Source organism: Hippopotamus amphibius, chromosome 3 (assembly GCF_030028045.1).
Source record: "Hippopotamus amphibius kiboko isolate mHipAmp2 chromosome 3, mHipAmp2.hap2, whole genome shotgun sequence".
NCBI classification, from domain to species: Eukaryota; Metazoa; Chordata; class Mammalia; order Artiodactyla; family Hippopotamidae; genus Hippopotamus; species Hippopotamus amphibius.
The window spans coordinates 181,317,712-181,338,299 of NC_080188.1; the positions used below are offsets into that span (position 1 = coordinate 181,317,712).

Here is a 20,588-nt window from a genome sequence, read left to right on the forward strand (position 1 = left end):
TCTATACATGTATACTACTGTCTTTAAAATTTGTCTCCTAAAATATGAAAGGTCTACCGTTTCCTGCTAAGATGACGTCTGTTCCTATAATGTTCTACAGACACTGATGAGGAATGACTATTTTCTCGTTTGCTACAAAAGCAGTGAGATTTTTGAGGGTAGCAAAGCACATTCTGGTTGCAGGGACACTATGAGACAAATACTGTCTTAGCTCTAAAAACAAAGAATGGTTGTTTTAGGCTGAAAATGATCTAGGGGCAGACCACCTCACCTAACTCCATTACATCGTGGTGTCTGACCCAGGGTCAGACTGGGATTCAGACTAATATAGATGACTTCTGTTTTTGTTAAGGAATAAAATGAATGAATGTATACATTTGCATACTGGGTTCAATAGTAGCTTTTTCCACCAACACTCTTTTTTTTTTTTTAATCAATCAGAATCCTGATGTTGGCTTGAAGCCCGTTTGGTATAGCCCTAAAGTTTTTATTGAAGGTGCTGATGCAGAGACGTTGTCAGAGGGTGAGATGGTTACATTTATAAATTGGGGCAACATCAACATTACTAAAATACACAAGTAAGAACTTTCTGTTTGTTTTCAAATAAATAAATGGAAGAAAAGTTTTTTATGTTTATTCATTTATTAAAAATTACCTAATTCAGACCCATTCATGATGCTGGCTGCATAGATGCTGTAAATTCTGGACACATTAAATTTTTTTTCCATGTGTGTTTCAGTATATTAATAGGGTATCAGGATATCTTTTGCTTGTGATGTTGAAAATGACTACATGTAGATATAAAAAATAGTTCTCATGCTTTAGGGCCCCCTTTTATCATCTAATTCTCAATGTGCGACTGCATGGTGGAGAGATCCTTTGGACAGAATTTGTATATATAACATTCTTTATCCAAAAGCTACTTTAAATGTTTCATGGTGAATATGAACTTTTCTCTTATTATATAGTGTCCTACACTTACCAGTTCTTAAGGTTACACAAATGGGACATAGTATGCAAAGATTAATTTAGTAAACTCTGAAATCTCAATTGTCCTGTCGTTACATATGATGTCAAGTAATTGCTGAATGTTTTGAAATACAGTATTTTAGAGTTTTTAACGCTTACTCCATGTTTATGACCTTAAAATTCATAAACATGTTTATGTTCTTCATCAGATGTAGGGGAAACTGTCCACATATTAGTATCTTGATAGCAGGGATTATACTTCAATCATCTCTTAAGCAGTTAATGTCTGGCACCTACTAGAAGCTCAGATAAATGTTTTCTTTGAAATTTTTCCAAAGGAAATTCCTTACCCATTTGTTATAGGTATAGAACAAAGTAATGCATTCATGGCAGTTAAGGTTTGTTTCCTGAGAACACTTTTCTATCTTATTTTTAGAAATGCAGAAGGAAAAATTGTATCTCTTGATGCAAAATTGAATTTGGAGAACAAAGACTACAAGAAAACCACTAAGATCACATGGCTTGCAGAGACCGAACGTGCTCTTCCTGTCCCAGCAATCTGTGTCACTTACGAGCACTTGATCACAAAGCCTGTGCTGGGAAAAGATGAGGACTTTAAGCAGTATGTCAACAAGAATAGTAAGGTAGCGTCCTGAAAGAAACTCTATTTTATTGTCCTCTGTTGTGTAAGCTTTTTTAAATTAATTTTTTTAAGAGAAGAAATTACCTGCTTTTTAAAAAAATATTGATTGATTGATTATTTGTTAATTTATTTTGGTTGTGCCGGGTCTTACTTGTGGCATGCAGGATCTTCATTGGAGCATGTGGACTTCTTAGTTGCAGCATGTGGATTTCTTAGTTGCGGCATGCATGTGGGATCTAGTTCCACAATCAGGGATTGAACCTGGGCTCCCTGCATTGGGAGTGTGGAGTCTTACCCACTGGACCACCAGAGAAGTCCCTAAGACTAATTTTAAGGGACTTAAATACTTAAATTAATGTTAAGTATTTGTTTTCTCAGATAAAATGGAAAAGATTTATAGAATTTTGTTAAAAATGATATAAAATTTTACAAATGCTAGAAACTGAGGCACAGTGAGGTTCAGTAAGTTGGTTGAGGACAGGCAGTAAGGGATAGAGCTGGGATTCAAACCTGGACCTCCTGGCACTAGAGCCCTTGTGCTTTAGTGTACCAAGTGTGCCTTTCAGCTATTTCTGTATGTGCTTCCTGCATTGTACTTCATATTTATGGTGGGAAACTTCCTCATATTTGCAGGGGTGGGCTTCCTGAAGCCCATCAGTATATAAATATTAACTTTTAGAAACACAATAAATATTTATTTTAATATTTCACTGTTTTACTGTATGTGCTTAAATTAAGTAGTAAAGTATTTTGGTCTTAAATCATATTTACAGCATGAAGAAGTAATGCTGGGGGATCCCTGTCTTAAGGATTTGAAAAAAGGAGACATTATACAACTCCAGAGAAGAGGCTTCTTCATATGTGATCAACCTTATGAACCCGTTAGGTAAATCAGTGTAACTGAACATTTTGAAAATGCTTCAAGTTCTTATAGTGAATAATATTTTAAAAATTGAACTTCCACTAAAATATTGTACCTGACAGTTCTTTGTTCAGTTTCATTTGTTCTTCTATATTTACTATTTCAGACTTTATTGTAACAAGTGATAACTTTGAAACAGCATAATACTAACAAATTTTATTTCTAAAACCAAACCATCATATAGTTCATCTTCATGTGGTCTAAGTAAAAAGAAAAAAATTCAGTGTTATCTTATTTTTGGGTAAAAATTATAACTATTACCTTTTCTTTTTTTTAATTTATGTTTTATGAAAGTATAGTTGATTTGCAATGTGTTAATTACTGTTGTACAGCAAAATGACTCAGTTATACATATATATGTACATTTTTTTCCATATTCTTTTCCCTTATGGTTTATCACAGGAACCTTTTCTTTATAGTGTATTTTAATTAGATATATCGTAGGATATAAATAGTACAACAGGTACATTTAGAGGACCATAACAAATGCTTGTGTTTTTTTTAAACTGTGAAGTAATAGAACTTTCAGTCTCTAAATTTTTGTTTGTGTTTCTTTTGGTTTTTTTGTTTTTGTTTTGTTGTTTTTTTTGCCTCTGCTATTTTTTATTGCATCTCTTTAACTTTGTGATCGCACCTCACTCCTGAGCTCCAGACTTGTGAATCTAATTAATGGCTTTTAGACATCTCTGAATAGATAGCTTTCAAGTATTTCAAACTTCAAAATTCAAGATCCTAGGTACCATCTCTGATGAATTCTTCTCCTTCGTCCCCCATTCTAATCAGTAAACCTTGTTTGCACTGCTTACCTAGTTCATCTCTATGTATCTACTCCTCTGCCTTATTTTAGGCCCTTAGCATTTTTTCCTTGATGGCCAAAACAATTTCTAAAGTAGTCGTTTCCTTCCAGTTTTGTGCTTTTCTGATCAGTCCAAAAATTTCAAAGTAAAAATTTTATCACATTATCCCTCCCTCCGCTTAATAATTCTTGTTAGCTTCAGAGTAAAATCTAATCTTCTTAGTTTGACGTGCAAGACTTTTCATGTAATGGCCTCTGTACCCACCTGAGCCACCTCTGTTGTAGTTTACCTCTCCCTAATCCCTTCTGCTCAAGATACTGGACTGTTTGGGGCTTTCCAGAATCATCAAATGCCTTTGAACTTCTTGCTTTTTGCTGGAGTGGCTGTGCTTCTTTTTCTTCATCTGGGGAACCTTTCAAATGTTACTTCCTCCAGAGCATTCTTGTATTCCCCTCATCTGGATAGACACCCAACCTATGTGTTCCCATTGCAGCGAGCACTTTCCTCTTTAGAGTGTTTATCACATGTTGTTGTATCTATCTATATATCTATATATCTATTTTGTTTCCACCACTGAAAGTTCATTAAGGGCAGATACTTTTTTCTTATTCATCTTAGTATCACATTGCTGTTATTAGTCAAAGAAGACCATACATGTGAACAGCATACAGAGTGCTGGCTACTCACCAAGCCCTCGTTAAATATTTAGTGACAGTGGTGGTGGTTATGGTGATGGTACCAGCCAGAGCAATGCCCAGAAGAGAGTAGGTCCTCAGTTTATTCTGAAAGAATTGTTGAACTTTGGTGCTATATCAGCAACCACATGCCAGAGTGAAGGGACCCCTACCTCATACCATGTGTTATAAAGATTAACTCCAATACAGATCAGAGCCTTGAATGTTAGAGCTAAACTATAAAACTCTTAAAGGAAAACGTAAGTTTAAATCTTTGTGACCTTAGCAGTGCTTTCTTAAATTTAACATCTAAAGCATAAGCAGCCAAAGAGAATATACATAAATTGGACTATATCAGAAATTTTTGTGCTTCAGAGGATACCATCCAGGAAGTGAAAAGACAAACCACAGAATGGGAGGAAAATATTTGCACGTATATTGGACAAAGGATTTGTATGCAGAATAGGTAAAAGAATCCTTACAACTTGATAATAAAAAGACAGTTCAAAATGAACAAAGACATTCTCCAAAGCACATATACAAATGGTCAAGAAACACATGAAAAGATGCTCAATATCATTAGCTATTAGGGAAATGAAAGTCAAGACCGCAATGAGATGTCACTCCTTATCCCCTAGGGTGGCTGTAATCAAAAAGGCAGAAAGTAACAAGTGTTAAGGATGTGGAGAAATTGGAACCCTCATAGATTGCTGATAGGATTATAAAATGATGTAGTCGCTTTGGAAATCAATCCTCAAAAAGTTAAATATAGGGTTATCATTTGACCCAGCATTTCTGCTTTTATGTATATATGCAAGAAAAGTAATAACATATTTTCACACAAAAATTTGTACATGAATGCTCATAGCTGCATCATTCATAATAGACAAAAGGTTCAAACAACCCAAATGTCTGTCAGCTGCTGAATGGATAAACAAATGTGGTGTATCCATACAAAGGAATATTTTTCAGCCATAAAAAAGAGTGGAGTGCTGATTCATGCTATAGCTGCATGAACCTTGTAAGCATTATGCTAAGTGAAGTAAGCTAGTCACAATAGACCACATATTGTGTGATTTCATTTATATGAAATGTCCAGAATAGACAAACCCACAGAAACAAAGTTAGATTAGTGGTTTCTAGGGATCAGAGGCATGGGGAACTGGAAAGTGATAGATAAAGGATACAGAGATTCTTTTTAGGGTGATGTGAATGTTTTAAAATCAGTGGTGATGGTTACACAATTTTATGTAACCATTGAATTGTGTACTTTCAAAGGGTGGATTTTTTTGGTATGTAAATTATATCAATAAGGTTGTATTCAGAATACTGAGGAGATGTATAGGATTCTGTTGTTACTCAGTTCTCTCTTATTTTTACTTTGTGGCCTTTGCCACAAAATTCAAAAAAGTCTTTTGCTAATGAACAGTCTCAAGGGCAGTAGATTTTGCTCATTACTGTACTCTTTAGAATTGAGAAATTCTTACAAAATAAATGTTTTACAGAAATTCTTCTGCTTATAAGCAGATTAGGTGTGGTATGTAGACACATTGCCTGTAAGTCAAGAGTGAGACCATGAACATCCGCTGATGCCGTTTCTGGTGGCCAGGGTAGATTGACCTTTGTCCTGGACTTAGCATTTTCATATCCATGAAAGTTCATAAATTGAAAATTTATGATCAGCACTGTCAGTTTTTATGTATATATTGTTTTTAAACTGCTCTGTAGAGACTCTGATTTGAATAAGAGAATGGACTCTTATACCTTGAAAAGCATTAACAGTGTCATCAAATTAATCTAGGAATTCAATTTGAATTGCTGTTTAATTTTGTTCAAGTAAACTTTTTGTCCCTTCATTTTCTTTTTAGTCCATACAGTTGCATAGAAGCTCCATGCATTCTGATATACATTCCTGATGGGCATACGAAGGAAATGCCAACATCTGGGTCAAAGGAAAAGACCAAAGTAGAAACAACAAAGAATGAGGTAAATAATTGACCTTTATGGATATATCTGTAATCAGTGACCTTTCTGTCCTATGGTTTAGACATCTGTTTATAAAGATTGTCTTCCTCACTGTTGAGACTGAAGAAGACACTAACTCTAACTTTTGGGATTTTTGTTGTTGTTGTTCTTTCCTGTAAGATTTAAAAATACCCTGCAAAACAAGGTTTTCAAAACTTAACTTTTTTTATGTGAAAGAGTAAGAAAGAATGGATTAAGAGAATGTTTTAGAAAAGCTTTTTTTTTTAATGCTAATAGAGCTGTAGTAGATTCTGGCCCAAGATAATGAAAGTTGTTATGACAGCATTAGGACAATGACTTGGTTTTCTGGCTCCCTGTCTATACTTTCCTATCAAACTCCAGCACCTCTTAAAGACGAGCTCCCAACAATCATTGAGGTTTGGAAAAGAAAAAGGACAGGAACTGCTCTGTTGAGGATTATTGAAAACTTTTATTTGCCCTTTTCTGTTCTTTTTTCATCTTAAGGGGTAATGCTTAATCTCTGTCTTTAAGAATGAGTTAGGAATCTTCCCTGTGGTTCAGGTCTGGAGGACCTTCCAGATGGAGATACAGCTTCTATCCTCATTTTACAGCATGGGAATTTGAGAGGTGATAGCATGTCTAGAGAATTAGGGGGTTTATTGTGCAGGCCAGAGGTCCTCAAACTTCTGCAGTTCATAGCACCCTTAGTTTCTCAGTAATTTTTTTGTGGCACCCCTAGACTGAATGAAATTCCTAACAGTTCTCTCCTTATTAAGTATAGTTCAGGCAACTAGATAAATATTTATATCCCAGTAACTTAGTAACTATTTGAAAAAATAATACACATAAATTGAAAGAAAACTTAAAATTTTATTTTAAAAATATTTTGTTCTTAAAATGTTAAATATCTTACATTCTTATTTTTATTTCATTATTAAAATGACATACAAATTGAAAGGAAAAAATAATACTTTTCTTTCTCGAAACTTGGACTCAGATTGGATACTACCATGCTTAGTTTCTGTTTCCACAATGATTTTCCTGTGGCATTTGACTTTTAACGTAAGAGCTATGAAAAAATCCAGCTTTGCAAAGATATGACATCGTTGAAAGGAATGTATCACACTCTAATATTGAAACCGAGCTACCTTGAGCTTGTAGTATGTGTGTTTGACAGATGTTGGGTATGTTGCTCTGTTTACCTGAAGTATTTAAAACATCTTACGGTACCCCTAGGAATTTCCCTTGGCATCCTGGAGCACCTTACTGTGTAGTTCAGCATCCAGAGGTGTCGGCAGTTGAGTAATCATTGAAGATTTGGTAGCTGCGAGGAAGATAGTTTGGAGGGTGGATAGGATGGATGTGGAATCAGACGGTGTGTAAGTGTTCAGGAAGCCAGAGCATGAGGGCATGGAGGAAATAAAGTAGGGCATGATGAATTCAGGAAGTAGAATAGGAAGACAGTAACTTCTAGTTTTGTTTTGGTTGACTAGGTAAATGAGTGGTAATCAACCTGAACTAGGGAAGACAGAAGCACAGTTTTTTAGGAGATATTGGGAGCTTGGAACTATTTAGAGTGGGAGTGTCATCACTTGAGCTTTTAGTTTACACAAACTAAAAACTATGTGGTCTTAGCCAAAAGAAAATTAAAGGAAGAGAAATAAGAATTTAAGTAAGGCAGTATCCTTTTGCTATTTTTATACCAGCAGTTCTCAAACGTTTTGGTCTCACTCTTAGAAATGATTGAGGACCTTCTTTGTTTACGTGGATTATATTTACCAGTATTTACCATAAAAATTAAAATTGAGAAGTTTTAAAAGAATTTATTAATTCATTTGAAAATAGCAATAATAAACCCAACCATATGTTTATATAAATAACATTTTTATGAAAAATAATTGTTTTCTAAAATAAAACTTTTAGTTAGGAGAGTGGTATGGTTTTGCATTTTTTGCAAATTTATAATTTGGCTTAGCCTCCAAAAAACTGCACTGTGTACCCTTGAGAGAATGAGAGCAAAAAAGACAAATTACATCTTATTATTGTCATGAGAAAAGCTGTGACCTTGCAGACCTCCTTTGAAAAGGTCTCAGAAGTCCTTTGGAGTCTGTAGGCCACCTTGAGAACTGCTAGTATATGTAACAACAGCATAAGATGGGAAATTTGGCTACTGTTCCCTCATTGGTCCCAATTTACACCTGTGGCTCTCACATTTTACATTTCCTGTAAAGTTACTTGTGCTGTGAGTTAATGTATGTGTAATGTAAAGTTAACAGTTAGCTTTCTGTTCTGCAAAATGACATATTAAAGATAACAGGGCTGATTGATCAGGAAAAGTAGAATTGGGACAGACCACCAAAAACCTGCATCTTTTGTAGTTTCATTCAGGTTGTGGCTGGGTAGCAGTCATTGAAGGCTCAGTGAGGCTGGGCATCCCAAATAGCTCACCCACATGGGTGGCAGTTGATGCTGAGTGTTGACTAGGAGCTCAGTGAAAGTGTTGACAGAGAGCTACAAATGACCCCTTAAGCACGGCCATGTCAGGGTAGTGAGACTTTGTATGTGACAGGTCATGGCTCCAGAAGTGAGTGTCCAGTAGACAAGGTCGAAGCATCATTGCGTGTTTTATAATTTAACCTCGGAAACGTCCTATAGCATCCCTTCTGCCATGTTGTATTGGTTGAACAGTCATAAGCTTGCCCAGATTCAAGGGGAGAGGACATAGAGGCCTCTTGGTGGGAGGGGGGTTAAAAAATTTGTGGAAAAGCTTTGAAACCTGCACAAATCCTAATAGAAATTCAAGTACAGTTGATTGGCATTTGTACCCAACACTGCAGTCAGCCATCGTTTGCAGCCTTAAACTGTAGGGATACTGCTCTCTCTTTTGATATATAGGTCTTTGAGGGTATTTGCCTCCACTAGACACCAGTATTATCAAAATTAAAGTCTGATCTGGGGAGTTCTCTGCTTCAGCAGTCTTTTTTTTTTTTTTTTTTTTTTTGAGCAGAAGAGATATCTTTGAATCATCTTCGTCTGCACTTGCACCTTCGTTAGGTGGCTTAATGTTATAGAAAACAATTTTTTTAAAGTACCACCTACCCTAGGGGCTTCCTAGGTGGCGCAGTGGTTAAGAATCCGCCTGCCAATTCAGAGGTCACGGGTTCGATCCCAGCTCCAGGAAGATCCCACATGCCGCGGAGCAACTAAGCCCGTGTGCCAAAAAAAAAAAATTAATAAAGTACCACCTACCCTAAAGGAGTGCACTTATACAGACTTTTTAGTTCTTCTTTAAGATTGTCATGTATTTCTAAAGCTTTCTCTTTAATTGTGAGTAAGCTTTTTCCTGTATGCTTCTTTGACATAAAACATTAACACATTGGGAGAAATCATATACATGGTGGTGTGATTTTTCAGCATTATACAGATATTGTTCCCTTGTTTACCAACCATGAATAAATCAGCTCATTTTACCAAAAATAAGTGTAGCAGAACAGACTATATATTTTTGATACAGTGGCTCCCATTATTGTATTCTTCCCTTATTATGTAATATTATGCACTTATGTATACGTATTAATGTTTATGATTGTACATATATATAACTCACCAAAAAAAATACTGTAAATTATGAGTGATTTAAGGAATTTTGAGGGACTAATTTTGAGTGTATGTGGTTTTTGACTTACATGGTGATTTTAGAACCTAACCTTCATGTAAAATGCAGCTTTGATATAGCTTGTGGTGCCTCTTAGCTATCCAGGTAAAGATGTCTAAAAGACCACTCAGAATGCTGGGTCTAGGATCAGGACAGAGTTCTGGAGTAGAGACAGAACATTTTGGAGTTTAATACGCATGGCTCAATGAATATGGATGAGATTATTCTGAAAAATTAAGTAGAAGACCATTAAAGAAAAAAGTCACAGGGAAGGTATGGTGTAGCAAGGTTTTAAAGTTGGAAGGGTTTCAGTAGGAGGAAAGCATTCTAGGCGAAAAGGAAAGCATGACATTGAGAATGAAAATAGTATAGTTGTCCAGAGATCATTTTGGTGAACATCTCTCTAGATTTGTTGTATATGCTTATATATAACCATCTGTCTGTAAACATATAATTTTATATAAATGGAATTGTTTCACAATAATACTGTAAAATTGTTTCACAGTATTTCGTGGGGGGGCTCTTGCCTGTCAACAGTCTAGATGTATCTCATCTTTTAAAAAATTAGTAATAATATCTAACCTTCTGATATTTATTCTCAGCCTTTGTAACTAAGAGCTTTACATAGGTGTATTACCTTTTATTTTCCCATCAACCTGATGGGTTCAGTACAGTTATTATCCCTCTCTTATGGTTAAAAAGCAGACCTGGCTTAAGTAACTAATTCAGGGTTGCACAGCTAGTATGTGGTGGAGCTGTGATTTATTCTCAAATCTGGTGGGTGTGTCATAATTTCTTTAAATAGTCCCCTAATGGTAAAGATTTAGGTTCAGTTTTTCATTATAATAAAAAGCTCCAGTGAATATCTATGTACGTCTACCTTTGTTTACTTCTGTTATTTTTCAATAGGATAAATTTTTAGGAATGAGATTATTCATTTAAACTTTTTAAAGAGGTTAAAATTTTAAAATTTTGCTTTTAACTTAAAACATTAGAAAACAATTTGGTATACTTTTGTGGAAAGATATTTAACATGAATTAATTTTACTTTTGGTTTTCTGCCTCTGTAGGCTTCTCTTAAGACAAGGTCAGTTCCTTCTTTGAATAATACTTGTGCTACGTCTGAGGATTCCTTGGTCCTTTACAACAGAGTGGCTGTTCAGGGGGATGTGGTTCGTGAATTAAAAGCCAAGAAAGCAGCAAAGGAAGATATAGATGCAGCTGTAAAACTGCTTTTGGCTTTGAAGGCTGAATATAAGGAGAAAACCGGCCAAGAGTATAAACCTGGGAATCCTCCTGCTGCCATAGTACAGAACGTTTCTTCTAAATCGTCGTCAGATATTCTGGAAAGTAAATCTCTGTATGATGAAGTTGCTGCACAAGGGGAGGTGGTTCGTAAACTGAAAGCTGAAAAAGCCCCTAAGGTCAGTATCCTAGAACTAGTTTAGACACCTTGTAAGTAAGCTTGTGATGTCAAATAGCCTAGGCTAGTCTCATCTTCTTATAAGATGTATTGTCTTTAGACTGTCCGATTGAGTATTTTGACCTAACCATCAGCATTTACTGATACGTGCTATGTGCCAAGCTCTGGAAATATTATTGAGAGGCAGCTTACCATCTGGTGGCAGGGGCTGGGGGTCGGGCTGAGGAAGAACCATTCACAGACTGTAATCCTGTGCGATATGTATAAATGGCTCTCAAAAGTGTCTGTGGTTGTAAGTGGCAGGGAGGGAGGAAACAGTTATAAAGGATATTTAAAATAGTCCTGGAGTAGAAGAAGCCCTTTAAGATGAATGACTTTCAGAGGCGGTACTCTTGAGTGTAGATCTATGCTTCTCAAGCTTTACTATACATCCGAATTCCTGGAAATCTTGTTAAAACAGATTGCTGGGGCTGCCTCTTGAGTGTCTGCTTTAGTGAGTCCAGAGCATGCAAAGAGTGTGCATTTGTAGAAGGTGGTCCAGGCGAGGCTGATGCTGCTGGTGGGCCTGGGGGTGAAGATGGCACCAGCAGAGGTGCAAGGTATATCCAGGGAATAACTGGTTGTCTGGAGGTTTTTGACCAGTGACTATTTCAGATTTTTCATAGGGGAGCCCTCAAGTGGTACCACATTTTGACTAAAGTGTAAATTTCATTCTCATTTTAATGATACCTTTAGGTAAAACATTTAGCCAAGTGGTTGGTAGTGCTGAGTGTGGAACAGGATTGCTTACTCTAAATAAGAGACAAAAGGAATGGGATCTGGAGTAGAGAAAAATCATGTTTAATAATCAAGGTATGTAGTTCTACTCCAAAGTAGTGCAGTTCTAAAACATGATCATAACTGGGTAAGCTACCCAAAACTGTAGAATCTTGGCTGAGGCATGAGCACAGATGTGATGAACCTCTGGGCTTGACTTATGTGACTGAAGGAGACTTGTCCCAAAATGTTCTTGGGAATCTGTTGTCTTGTCAACATCGTGGGCTTCGGTTGGAGAGTGATTGAGTAACTTGAGATTGTAAGCTCCTCACCTCATTAACAAGTCCTTCTACATCTAACTTGCAGAAACCCTGTCCCCTAAGATACTTTTTCATTCATGCACATTTGACCCCTGCTGAGGAGAGCAAACGCTTTGGGGAGATCTTGGGTTTTGCTCCAGAAGTTATTATTTTTCTGTCTCTTCATTGTGAAGGGTGAGAAATCTTTTCTCCTTTCTCTTTAATGAGCTTGTTGAAGTCCTGCAGAGCTGTGATGCTCTAAAACAGCTCTGCTTCAAGGAATAAAGGCTGGTAAGTTGTATGGGTTGGGGATATAAATCCTTGAAATTTCCTATCCTGTGGTGAGGTTAGGAGCATTTTGTACTCTCTGTATATGTCATACGCTAATTACAGACCCCTTTCTAGATGTAATTTGAGGGGAAGGGCTTTGATCTTTGAATTCATTCTGAGTAGAGTACGTTGATAATTCTGTGCTGATTCTTGGTCAGCTGCTTATGTGTGGGGTAGTAACAACAGCAGCCATTATACTTAGAGCAGCAGCCAGCTGTATCTCCCATCCCGTTGGGTTAATGGATTACATCCGAAGTTACGCAAAGTCAGCCTATGGGTAAAAAACTCTAAATTTCTTTGGAATTTGGGCAGGTACTTTTACTAGGTGCTTTTTGATAGTGATAAGTGTGATACTGAAATGAATCTGACTTCAGTGTAGCTTAACCTACATTTATTGAATGCCTGCAATGTACCATATCTGTGTTTCAAAATATTACTTATATATATTTATATATATATATATATATTTTTTTTTTTTTTTTTCTCTAGATGCTAACAGTAATAAATTGCTCTTTTTTCCTAGAGAACCAATCCAGTTACTGGGAATGGAAGTGTCATATAGACTGTGTTTGACACTGTGCACTATATACACTGTTGCTGTGTTTGCATTTAATCCTCATAACAGCCACATCCAATAATATTCAAATAATATTCCTTTTTTTATTTGTTGGTTTTAGTAGCCAATGAGAAGCTACTTTCTGAAGTGAATATGAATAAAAGTTTGTAAAAAGCCTTAAGTTTGCAAAAAGTGGATTCCAATTTTGACTCATTCCCAAGTTATTTCCACTTAGAGGTGTTTTAAGCACCAGAGTGTCATGGTTTTACTAGTTTGTTATGATTTGTTAAGCAAGTCTGTGCTTGTTTTACATTAATAATTTGTCTATGCCTCTTCATCATTCCATTTTCTACAGAAGTAGGTTTTTTTGACTATGTCATGTTACCACTAAAGTAAGGAAAGTGATCGGCTGAGGTTTTATAGTTACAGGCTTCAATGAGGACCCCCCCCCCCGCCGCTTTTCTGCTTCAGGATCAGATCGTTGATTCTGTGTATGAACTTTTAAGCATGAGGGCAGAATATAAGCATAATGTGGGCAAAGAATAAAGAGCTTCAAGTCCATCCTCTGTGCCCCTTCAAGTCCATCTTCTGCTCCCCTTTCCTTTTCCTCCTGCCCAGTGGGTTGCTGTGTTAAAGTAGTGGATCAAGCAGATAGAGTGTGAGGTGCAAATCCAAGAATACACCAAATATTTAATAACTCTGACTGCTGAGTTACTGTAATAGTTAAGGTCACTTTTCAAATTTTAAATATTAACTTGTAAAGTTTTAAAATTAGTTCCAAAAAATAAGATTTTGATTTTGAACAGATTTCTCTGATTTGAAGTCTGAGTGAAGTGTTTTGAACATGAAATTATAGTATTTCTTGAAATGGGAATCAGAAAATGGTAAATGAAAGGTTTTATGGAATACTTACGGCACTTTATACTCCAGGACAGGGCTTGGCAGACTGTGGCCTACACCTGTTTTGTAAGTGAAATGTTACTGGAACACAAGCACACTTGCTAGTTTACATATTGTCTGTGGCTGTTTCAGGGCTATAATTCCAGAGTTGAGTAGTTGCAACAGACTTGCAAAGCCTAAGATATTTACTGTCTGGTCTGGGCCCTTTACTGGAAAAGTTCTTGGACCTATCCCTTAGAAGAAAGACTTTTCAGAACCTTTATAGTTAAGGATTTTTAAAATTGAAGTAATAAACGGCAGCAAAATCAGATGATTGCAATGTTAAATAAAAATAATAATTCACAGTTGTTTGGTCTTGTTAGACCTCGTCTGTGTGTGTGTGTGGGGGGGGGGGGGGGGCGGGCGGCGCTGGTTACCTTTCACTTCTGTGGTTGCAACATTTTAATTCATAGCGCCTTGTATTTTATACCCCCAGTAATTCATCTTAAATATTTTGCCAACCTTTGCTCTTTTGTATTTTACACCAATGTTTTTGGTTTAAAAACCCAAATCACAGTTTATCAAGAAAGGAAACACACTGTTATACCTCTTTGTCCATTAAACAGGCTGTTCTAGAAAACCACTACTCCTCACCCTCACTCCAAATTGCCTTAAGAATTCTCAGGCCAAGAAGTGAATGTCGTAGGTGGAGAAAATGAGAAGGAACAAACCCATCTTTCCCTTGATGGTTTTGAGCTTCTTGTTTGGAATTTTTGTGAGTGGGTTTCTGCTATATTTGTATGTGCATACTTAATGCAAACTTCCTTTTGCTTTAAGCAAGTATAAATCCAACCATCTTGTGAGACAAGACATTTCACAAGACTTACTTAGCTTTAAGGGTCTTTTAGGAAAATTGGAGGAATTTTTATTGACTTATTTGTGTCCAAAAAGTAGCAGATACATTGTAATGTAGGTAAGTGAACCAGGTGAGAAGCAGCCCAGCTGGTGTTCTGCTCCAGGTTGACTCGAGCCTGGGCCCTATTCTGTGCTGTATTGGTTCCTGGGATCCAGGTTCAGTAATTGGGCTGTTTCTTACAGGCTTAAGCTAAACGTAGTTTTCTAATCCATTGATTCAGAGAAAAAATGCTTTTCTCTGAAAACCTTCAAACTTGAAGTTTGCTGCATCTCCAAGCGGACTTTTTAATATGACACAAGCTTTGACTCCCCCTCCCCCACTTGAAAGGCTCCCTCTTCTGATTACCATTCCCCCCCACCCCCAGCCCCCAGCCAAGTGAGAATCTTTGGTTTGGGGAGTCTGTCACTGATGTGTGTAGATGGAACCCTCTCAGCTCTGTTAGGAAGGGCGGGTGACTGAATAAAGCTGGAAAAAATAAAGTTTGAAAAAAGTATTTTTTAAAGCTTTTTTCACTGATCATTGAGGTGCTCAGACCATTTTGAAAGGTTCTGTTCTTACTGTTTGAAATTGGTTAAGTTCTAGATTTTACTTTTTATTAAAGTTCCCTCCTTTCCTCACGGGGAAATGTTTCCCTCTAGTGGCAGCTGCAAAAATAGTTTGTGTACTTTTCACGCGTTCCAGTCAGGTGTGTTCTCATCTATTTTCTCCATTCTCAGTCATATTTTAAGTCATAATTTCAGGGTCATTTTTACTTCCTCAAATTCCCGTCTTAAACCTTTACTGAAGTCTTTTTGTAGGCTGTTTCCATTCTCACTCATCCGCATCAACAATTATTTATTGAAAACTTTTTTCTTGTCTATGTTGGCACATGTTAGATAAGTTTAAAGCAGTCTTTGTCCATTAAAGACTTAAAATCTATTAACAAGTGCTTTTTAACATTCTGCTGTTATGTAATCTTGTACTACTGAGTGGTACCATCCAGTTTTTCTTTGTAAATGTCTTATAATCCAGGAAACTAGAATATTAAAAGAAATTATTTTTTTCTCATTCTGTGAGACATTCAAGTAAGAATCAAAGATCTCTTTTGAAAAAGCAGTCTTCATGGCATGTGAGTTAGTAGGATTAAAATGAACATTGAAATTTAGAATATTGTCTCATACCTTCTGTAATGCTATGCAAACTGTAGTGCTCAAGGTCAAAGACTCTAGAATAAACCCTAGATCAAAGTTCTCCTTCTACCACTTATTGTATCGCTTTGGGTAAGGTACTTAATCTTTCTAAGCTTTACTTCTTCTATAAAATGGATAAGGGTTGTTTTGAGAATTAAATAAGGTGATCCATGTAAAGCACTTAGTATAGTATCTGGTACAGAGTAAATAGGCCATAAAATCATGGTGATTGTTTTATATTGATAATTCGAATTCTCTCAAGAATCTTTAGGTACCTTATAAATCATCAGATAAGACTGCATAGTGCATAGTATGATTTCACTCTGTTTTGAAAAATAACCTGAATAGATTATTTAGTTATCTAGAATGTTCCATTTCCCAATTGGAGAGGATATAGGTATATATAATTTTACTCTATTTTTAGAATATTTCATTCAGTAATGAGTGGTTTGCCCATATTAGTTTTCTCCTTTTTAATATTTAAAATTGTAATCTCGCCACACAAATGTTTTTTCCTTTGTGATATGTGTGCCATCTGACTTCAGACTCTAGCTAATACCTGCTTATAGTGTAAAATGGAACTTCTTGCAAATAGGCCTCTTTTTGTAGAAAAGGTTGCAGGAAAATCCCTTAACTTTTTTCCCATTTTCTTTCTTTTAGCTGATGGAAATTTCTTTTTTTCTTGATTCTTGTGTCTGATTAACCATGTCCTTTTTCTTAGGAGAGAGAGATTTTGTTGTGAAAACATTTTCAGTTCTAAATACAGAATATAAATAAGAGACAGTTCAGAAGTACAAATCAGACAAGCTACTCATTTCTGTTTGCAATTTCTCTTCTAAACTTTACTTTCTCTGTGATGCCTGATGTGGCAGACTCCACTTTAACAGGCAGCAAAATTGTATATCATAAAGTAGCTGGACAAGGAAATGTCATCTGCTATTTTGTAAATGCAAATTCTTTGAAGGTATACTGGTTTTTCCTGTGTTCCTTTGACCCCCTCCCCCCCATCCCAATTTTAGTATTCTTTCTGCTTCTGTTGGGTTCCTCTTAGCTGTTTGGAGCACTGTTAGAGCATAGCTGTGAAACTTGATTAGGATAAGTGGGAGGCACTTTTCCTCTGTTTTGATGGATGCCTTGGCTTTCCAGTGGTATAGTATATAGTGTATAGTATATAGTATAGTCTGTGGTTAGATGGTATCACCATTCAGGTAAGGTGTCCAGCTTGGCCCTTTGCCTGTGTTGCTGTCCTTCTCTGCTGAAGTCACAAGAGTCTCAGTTGGGCTGAGTGTTTCATTCTTCTTCATCATAATTATATTGAAGTATCAGAGGCTGATAATATATGTGAATGTCTAACTAAAACCTCAGCGTACCTTCTCGTTTCATTATAAATTTTTAAAAGTGATGTAGCTGTTCTTTTTTTAAATTTATTTATTTATTTATTTATTTTAAAGCTGCATTGGGTCTTTGTTGCTGCCTGCAGGCCTTCTCTAGTTGCAGTGAGCATGGGCTCTACTCTTTGTTATGGTACTTGGGCTTCTCATTGTGGTGGCTTCTCTTGTTGCAGAGCATGGGCTCTAGGCGCACAGGCTTCAGTAGTTGTGGCACATGGGCTCAGTAGTTGTGACTCTTGGGCTCTAGAGCACAGGCTCAGTAGTTGTGGCACACGGGCTTAGTTGCTCCGCAGCATGAGGGATCTTCCCGGACCAGGGCTTGAACCCACGTCCCCTGTGTTGGCAGGTGGATTCTTAACCACTGCGCCACCAGGGAAGTCCGATGTAGCTGTTCTTTAGTTGAGCCCATACTGTGGGTTTTGTCCAATGCTGTATTTAGTGTCTGTTCAGTAGGCTGAAGGAAATAAGGATTTGTTCAGGCAAATTCTGATTTTGTAAATTCTGGCTCCACTATTTACAGTCCCAGGGCTTGGAAACTGACGATTTGCTTGGATTTTCTATAATTTTAACTTTTCTTTAGCTTTGATCTATTATTTTAGGCTGGTGATTTAACTTCTTTGTGCTTGGGTTTCTCCGTGATGATTATTTACAGGGATATTTGGGCAATAATTAATGATTTTAAATAATCATTGAAATTTTCAGAAATTTTAGAAAGTATTAAATATTTATCTTTTTTTCTCTTTTATCTCAGGCTAAAATAAATGAAGCTATAGAATGCTTACTGTCCCTGAAAGTTCAGTATAAAGAAAAAACTGGGAAGGAGTACATGCCTGGTCAGCCCCCGTCATCTCAAAGTTCAGATTCAAGTCCATCCAGAAGCTCTGAGCCTAGTGGTCCAGAAACACCAGAAGCCAAATTGCTTTTTGACAAAGTAGCTTCTCAAGGAGAAATAGTTCGAAAACTTAAAGCTGAAAAAGCTTCTAAGGTTAGTATGGTGTTACGTTTCTGTGTTTTTGTTTTTGACATTACAGGCTGTTTTCTTTGCCTGGAACAGTTTCTGCCCTGTCAAATCTGGCTAACTTCTACTCATGTAGGTCTGTTCTCAACTCTTTTATCTTGCTTTTTAGAGAAGCATTCATTGATTTCGCCCGCCCCCACCCCCCCCAGGTTGAATGGTCATTCTTATATGACGCTGCCTTTCTCTGACATAGCACTTAAACACACTATATTTTAATTGTCAAGTCTGTTTCTCTCTTGTCTGTAAGATCCTTGAGAATAGGGAGCTAGACCATATCAGCACCTGGCTCATTGTAGGCCCGTGATGCATAGTTTGACTCATTCTCCTAAAGCTCTTTCCGTCTCAAATGGCAAGTTTTATTTTGAGCTCTGGTATAGTTTGTGCTAGTTGTATTATCTTTATAGGAGGAGGGCTTTTTGGTACAGATTCAGATGAGTGGAAAACAGTAAGTCATTATAAGTTTTGAAATTTAACCAGTAATATAGAAACTTGATTACTGTCATTACTATAACTGCGAAATGTTAAGCTTATGTAGTTTAATAGCTCTTAACTTAAATTGCAGTAGAATACACGTGATATCTTAGTGCTTTCTAATAGAACTTTTTGAGATGATGGAAATGTTCTCTAGTAGTCCTGTCCAGTACAGTAGTCGTTAGCCGCAAGGACTGTTGAGCACTTGAAATGTGGCTATTGTGACTGAGGAACTGAATTTTATTTTATTATTATATTTTTTATAAATTTACTTATTTATTGGCTGTGTTGGGTCTTCATCGCTGCTCATGGGCTTTCTCTGGTTGTGGAGAGTGGGGGCTACTCTTCTTTGTGGTACGAGGGCTTCTCCTTGTGGTGGCTTCTCTTGTTGTGGAGCACAGGCTCTAGGTGCTCGGGCTTCAGTAGTTCTGGCACGTGGGCTCAATAGTTGTGGCTTGTGGGCTCTAGAGTGCAGGCTCAGTCGTTGTGGTGCAAGGGCTTAGTTGTTCCATGGCATGTGGGATCTTCCCGGCCCAGGGCTCGAACCCGTGTCCCCTGCATTGGCAGGCAGATTCTTAACCACTGCACCACCAGGGAAGCTCGAGGAACTGAATTTTAAATTTTATTTACTTTAAATAGCCACATGTGGCTAGTGACTATGGCTTGCACAGTGCAGTTATAGTACAGTTTTTTAGTCACTGTTTTCCACTTCTGTCCCTGTTCATCATGTTCTTCTGTTCGTTTTCAGTAGTTAGTATATTTAACCTTCTCCACCCCTACCCTATACCCCTCTGCCTTTGTGTTTTCAAATCTGCTTATAAAGCTTTGGACATTGGTGTTTAGACAGTGATTTGAATTAACTGCTATCTTCTCTTTTTCCTCTTTTGTTAAACTAAAGGACCAAATAGATACAGCTGTACAAGAACTCCTTCAGCTGAAGGCACAGTACAAGTCTCTGACGGGAGTAGATTATAAGCCTGTCTCTGCCACTGGGGTTGAGGACAAAGATAAAAAAAAGAAAGAAAAAGAAAACAAATCTGAAAAGCAGAATAAGACCCAGAAACAAAATGATGGCCAAAAGAAAGACTCTGTTAAAAACCAAGGAAGTGGGCTGTCATCAAGTGGAGCAGGGGAAGGACAAGGGCCTAAGAAGCAGACCAGGTAATAAAATGTGGAAACCTTATTTGAAGTGAAGCAAAGTTTTGAATGAATTCAACTCTTAATTATTTAAAAAAAAACAACACATTTTTGTTAGTTTGACTATCACATTAAATTGGAGAATGCTAAAGGTATAATGTCAGCAGATAGCTTTTGTTCATTTTCTGTTTATTTATTTAAATGGGTGGCACATTCATTTACTTGGTTCGAGAATCTTAGAATATAAAAAGTTCAGTGAAGTCTCACTCCTATGCTTGTTTCCTATCTTCCCAGTTCCTCCTACCACTGTAATGAATTCATAACCACTGTTACTAATTTCTTCTCTAGCCGTTGAGAGGTTTTTATTAGCTTACGCAAGTAAAAACAAATATATATATATTTTTTTTCTCTCTCTTTTTCCTCTCTTTCAACACAGTTGTTAGCCTAACTGTACACATTGTGTTGAACTTTAGCAGATTTTCCAAATGAAAATCTTTTGTGGGGACTGAATGAGAACTTCATTCTCAATAGGCTTTTAAAATTGATTGGTTAAATATAAAACAAAGCTGATTTTAAAGACAACACTGGAATAGACAA

At 36.8% G+C, this 20,588-nt stretch overlaps 1 protein-coding gene across 2 annotated transcripts in view; it reads left to right on the forward strand.

The window, feature by feature from the left end:
- EPRS1 (glutamyl-prolyl-tRNA synthetase 1) overlaps positions 1–20,588 on the forward strand; it is a 67,992-nt gene that overhangs the window by 28,486 nt on the left and 18,918 nt on the right. For both annotated transcript variants that reach the window (XM_057726515.1, XM_057726516.1), the window contains 7 exons: positions 442–578; positions 1,406–1,613; positions 2,386–2,498; positions 5,874–5,991; positions 10,717–11,070; positions 18,117–18,350; positions 19,753–20,015. In XM_057726515.1, coding sequence (XP_057582498.1) covers positions 442–578; positions 1,406–1,613; positions 2,386–2,498; positions 5,874–5,991; positions 10,717–11,070; positions 18,117–18,350; positions 19,753–20,015 — 1,427 coding nt within the window. The remainder of the gene's footprint in view (positions 1–441; positions 579–1,405; positions 1,614–2,385; positions 2,499–5,873; positions 5,992–10,716; positions 11,071–18,116; positions 18,351–19,752; positions 20,016–20,588) is intronic.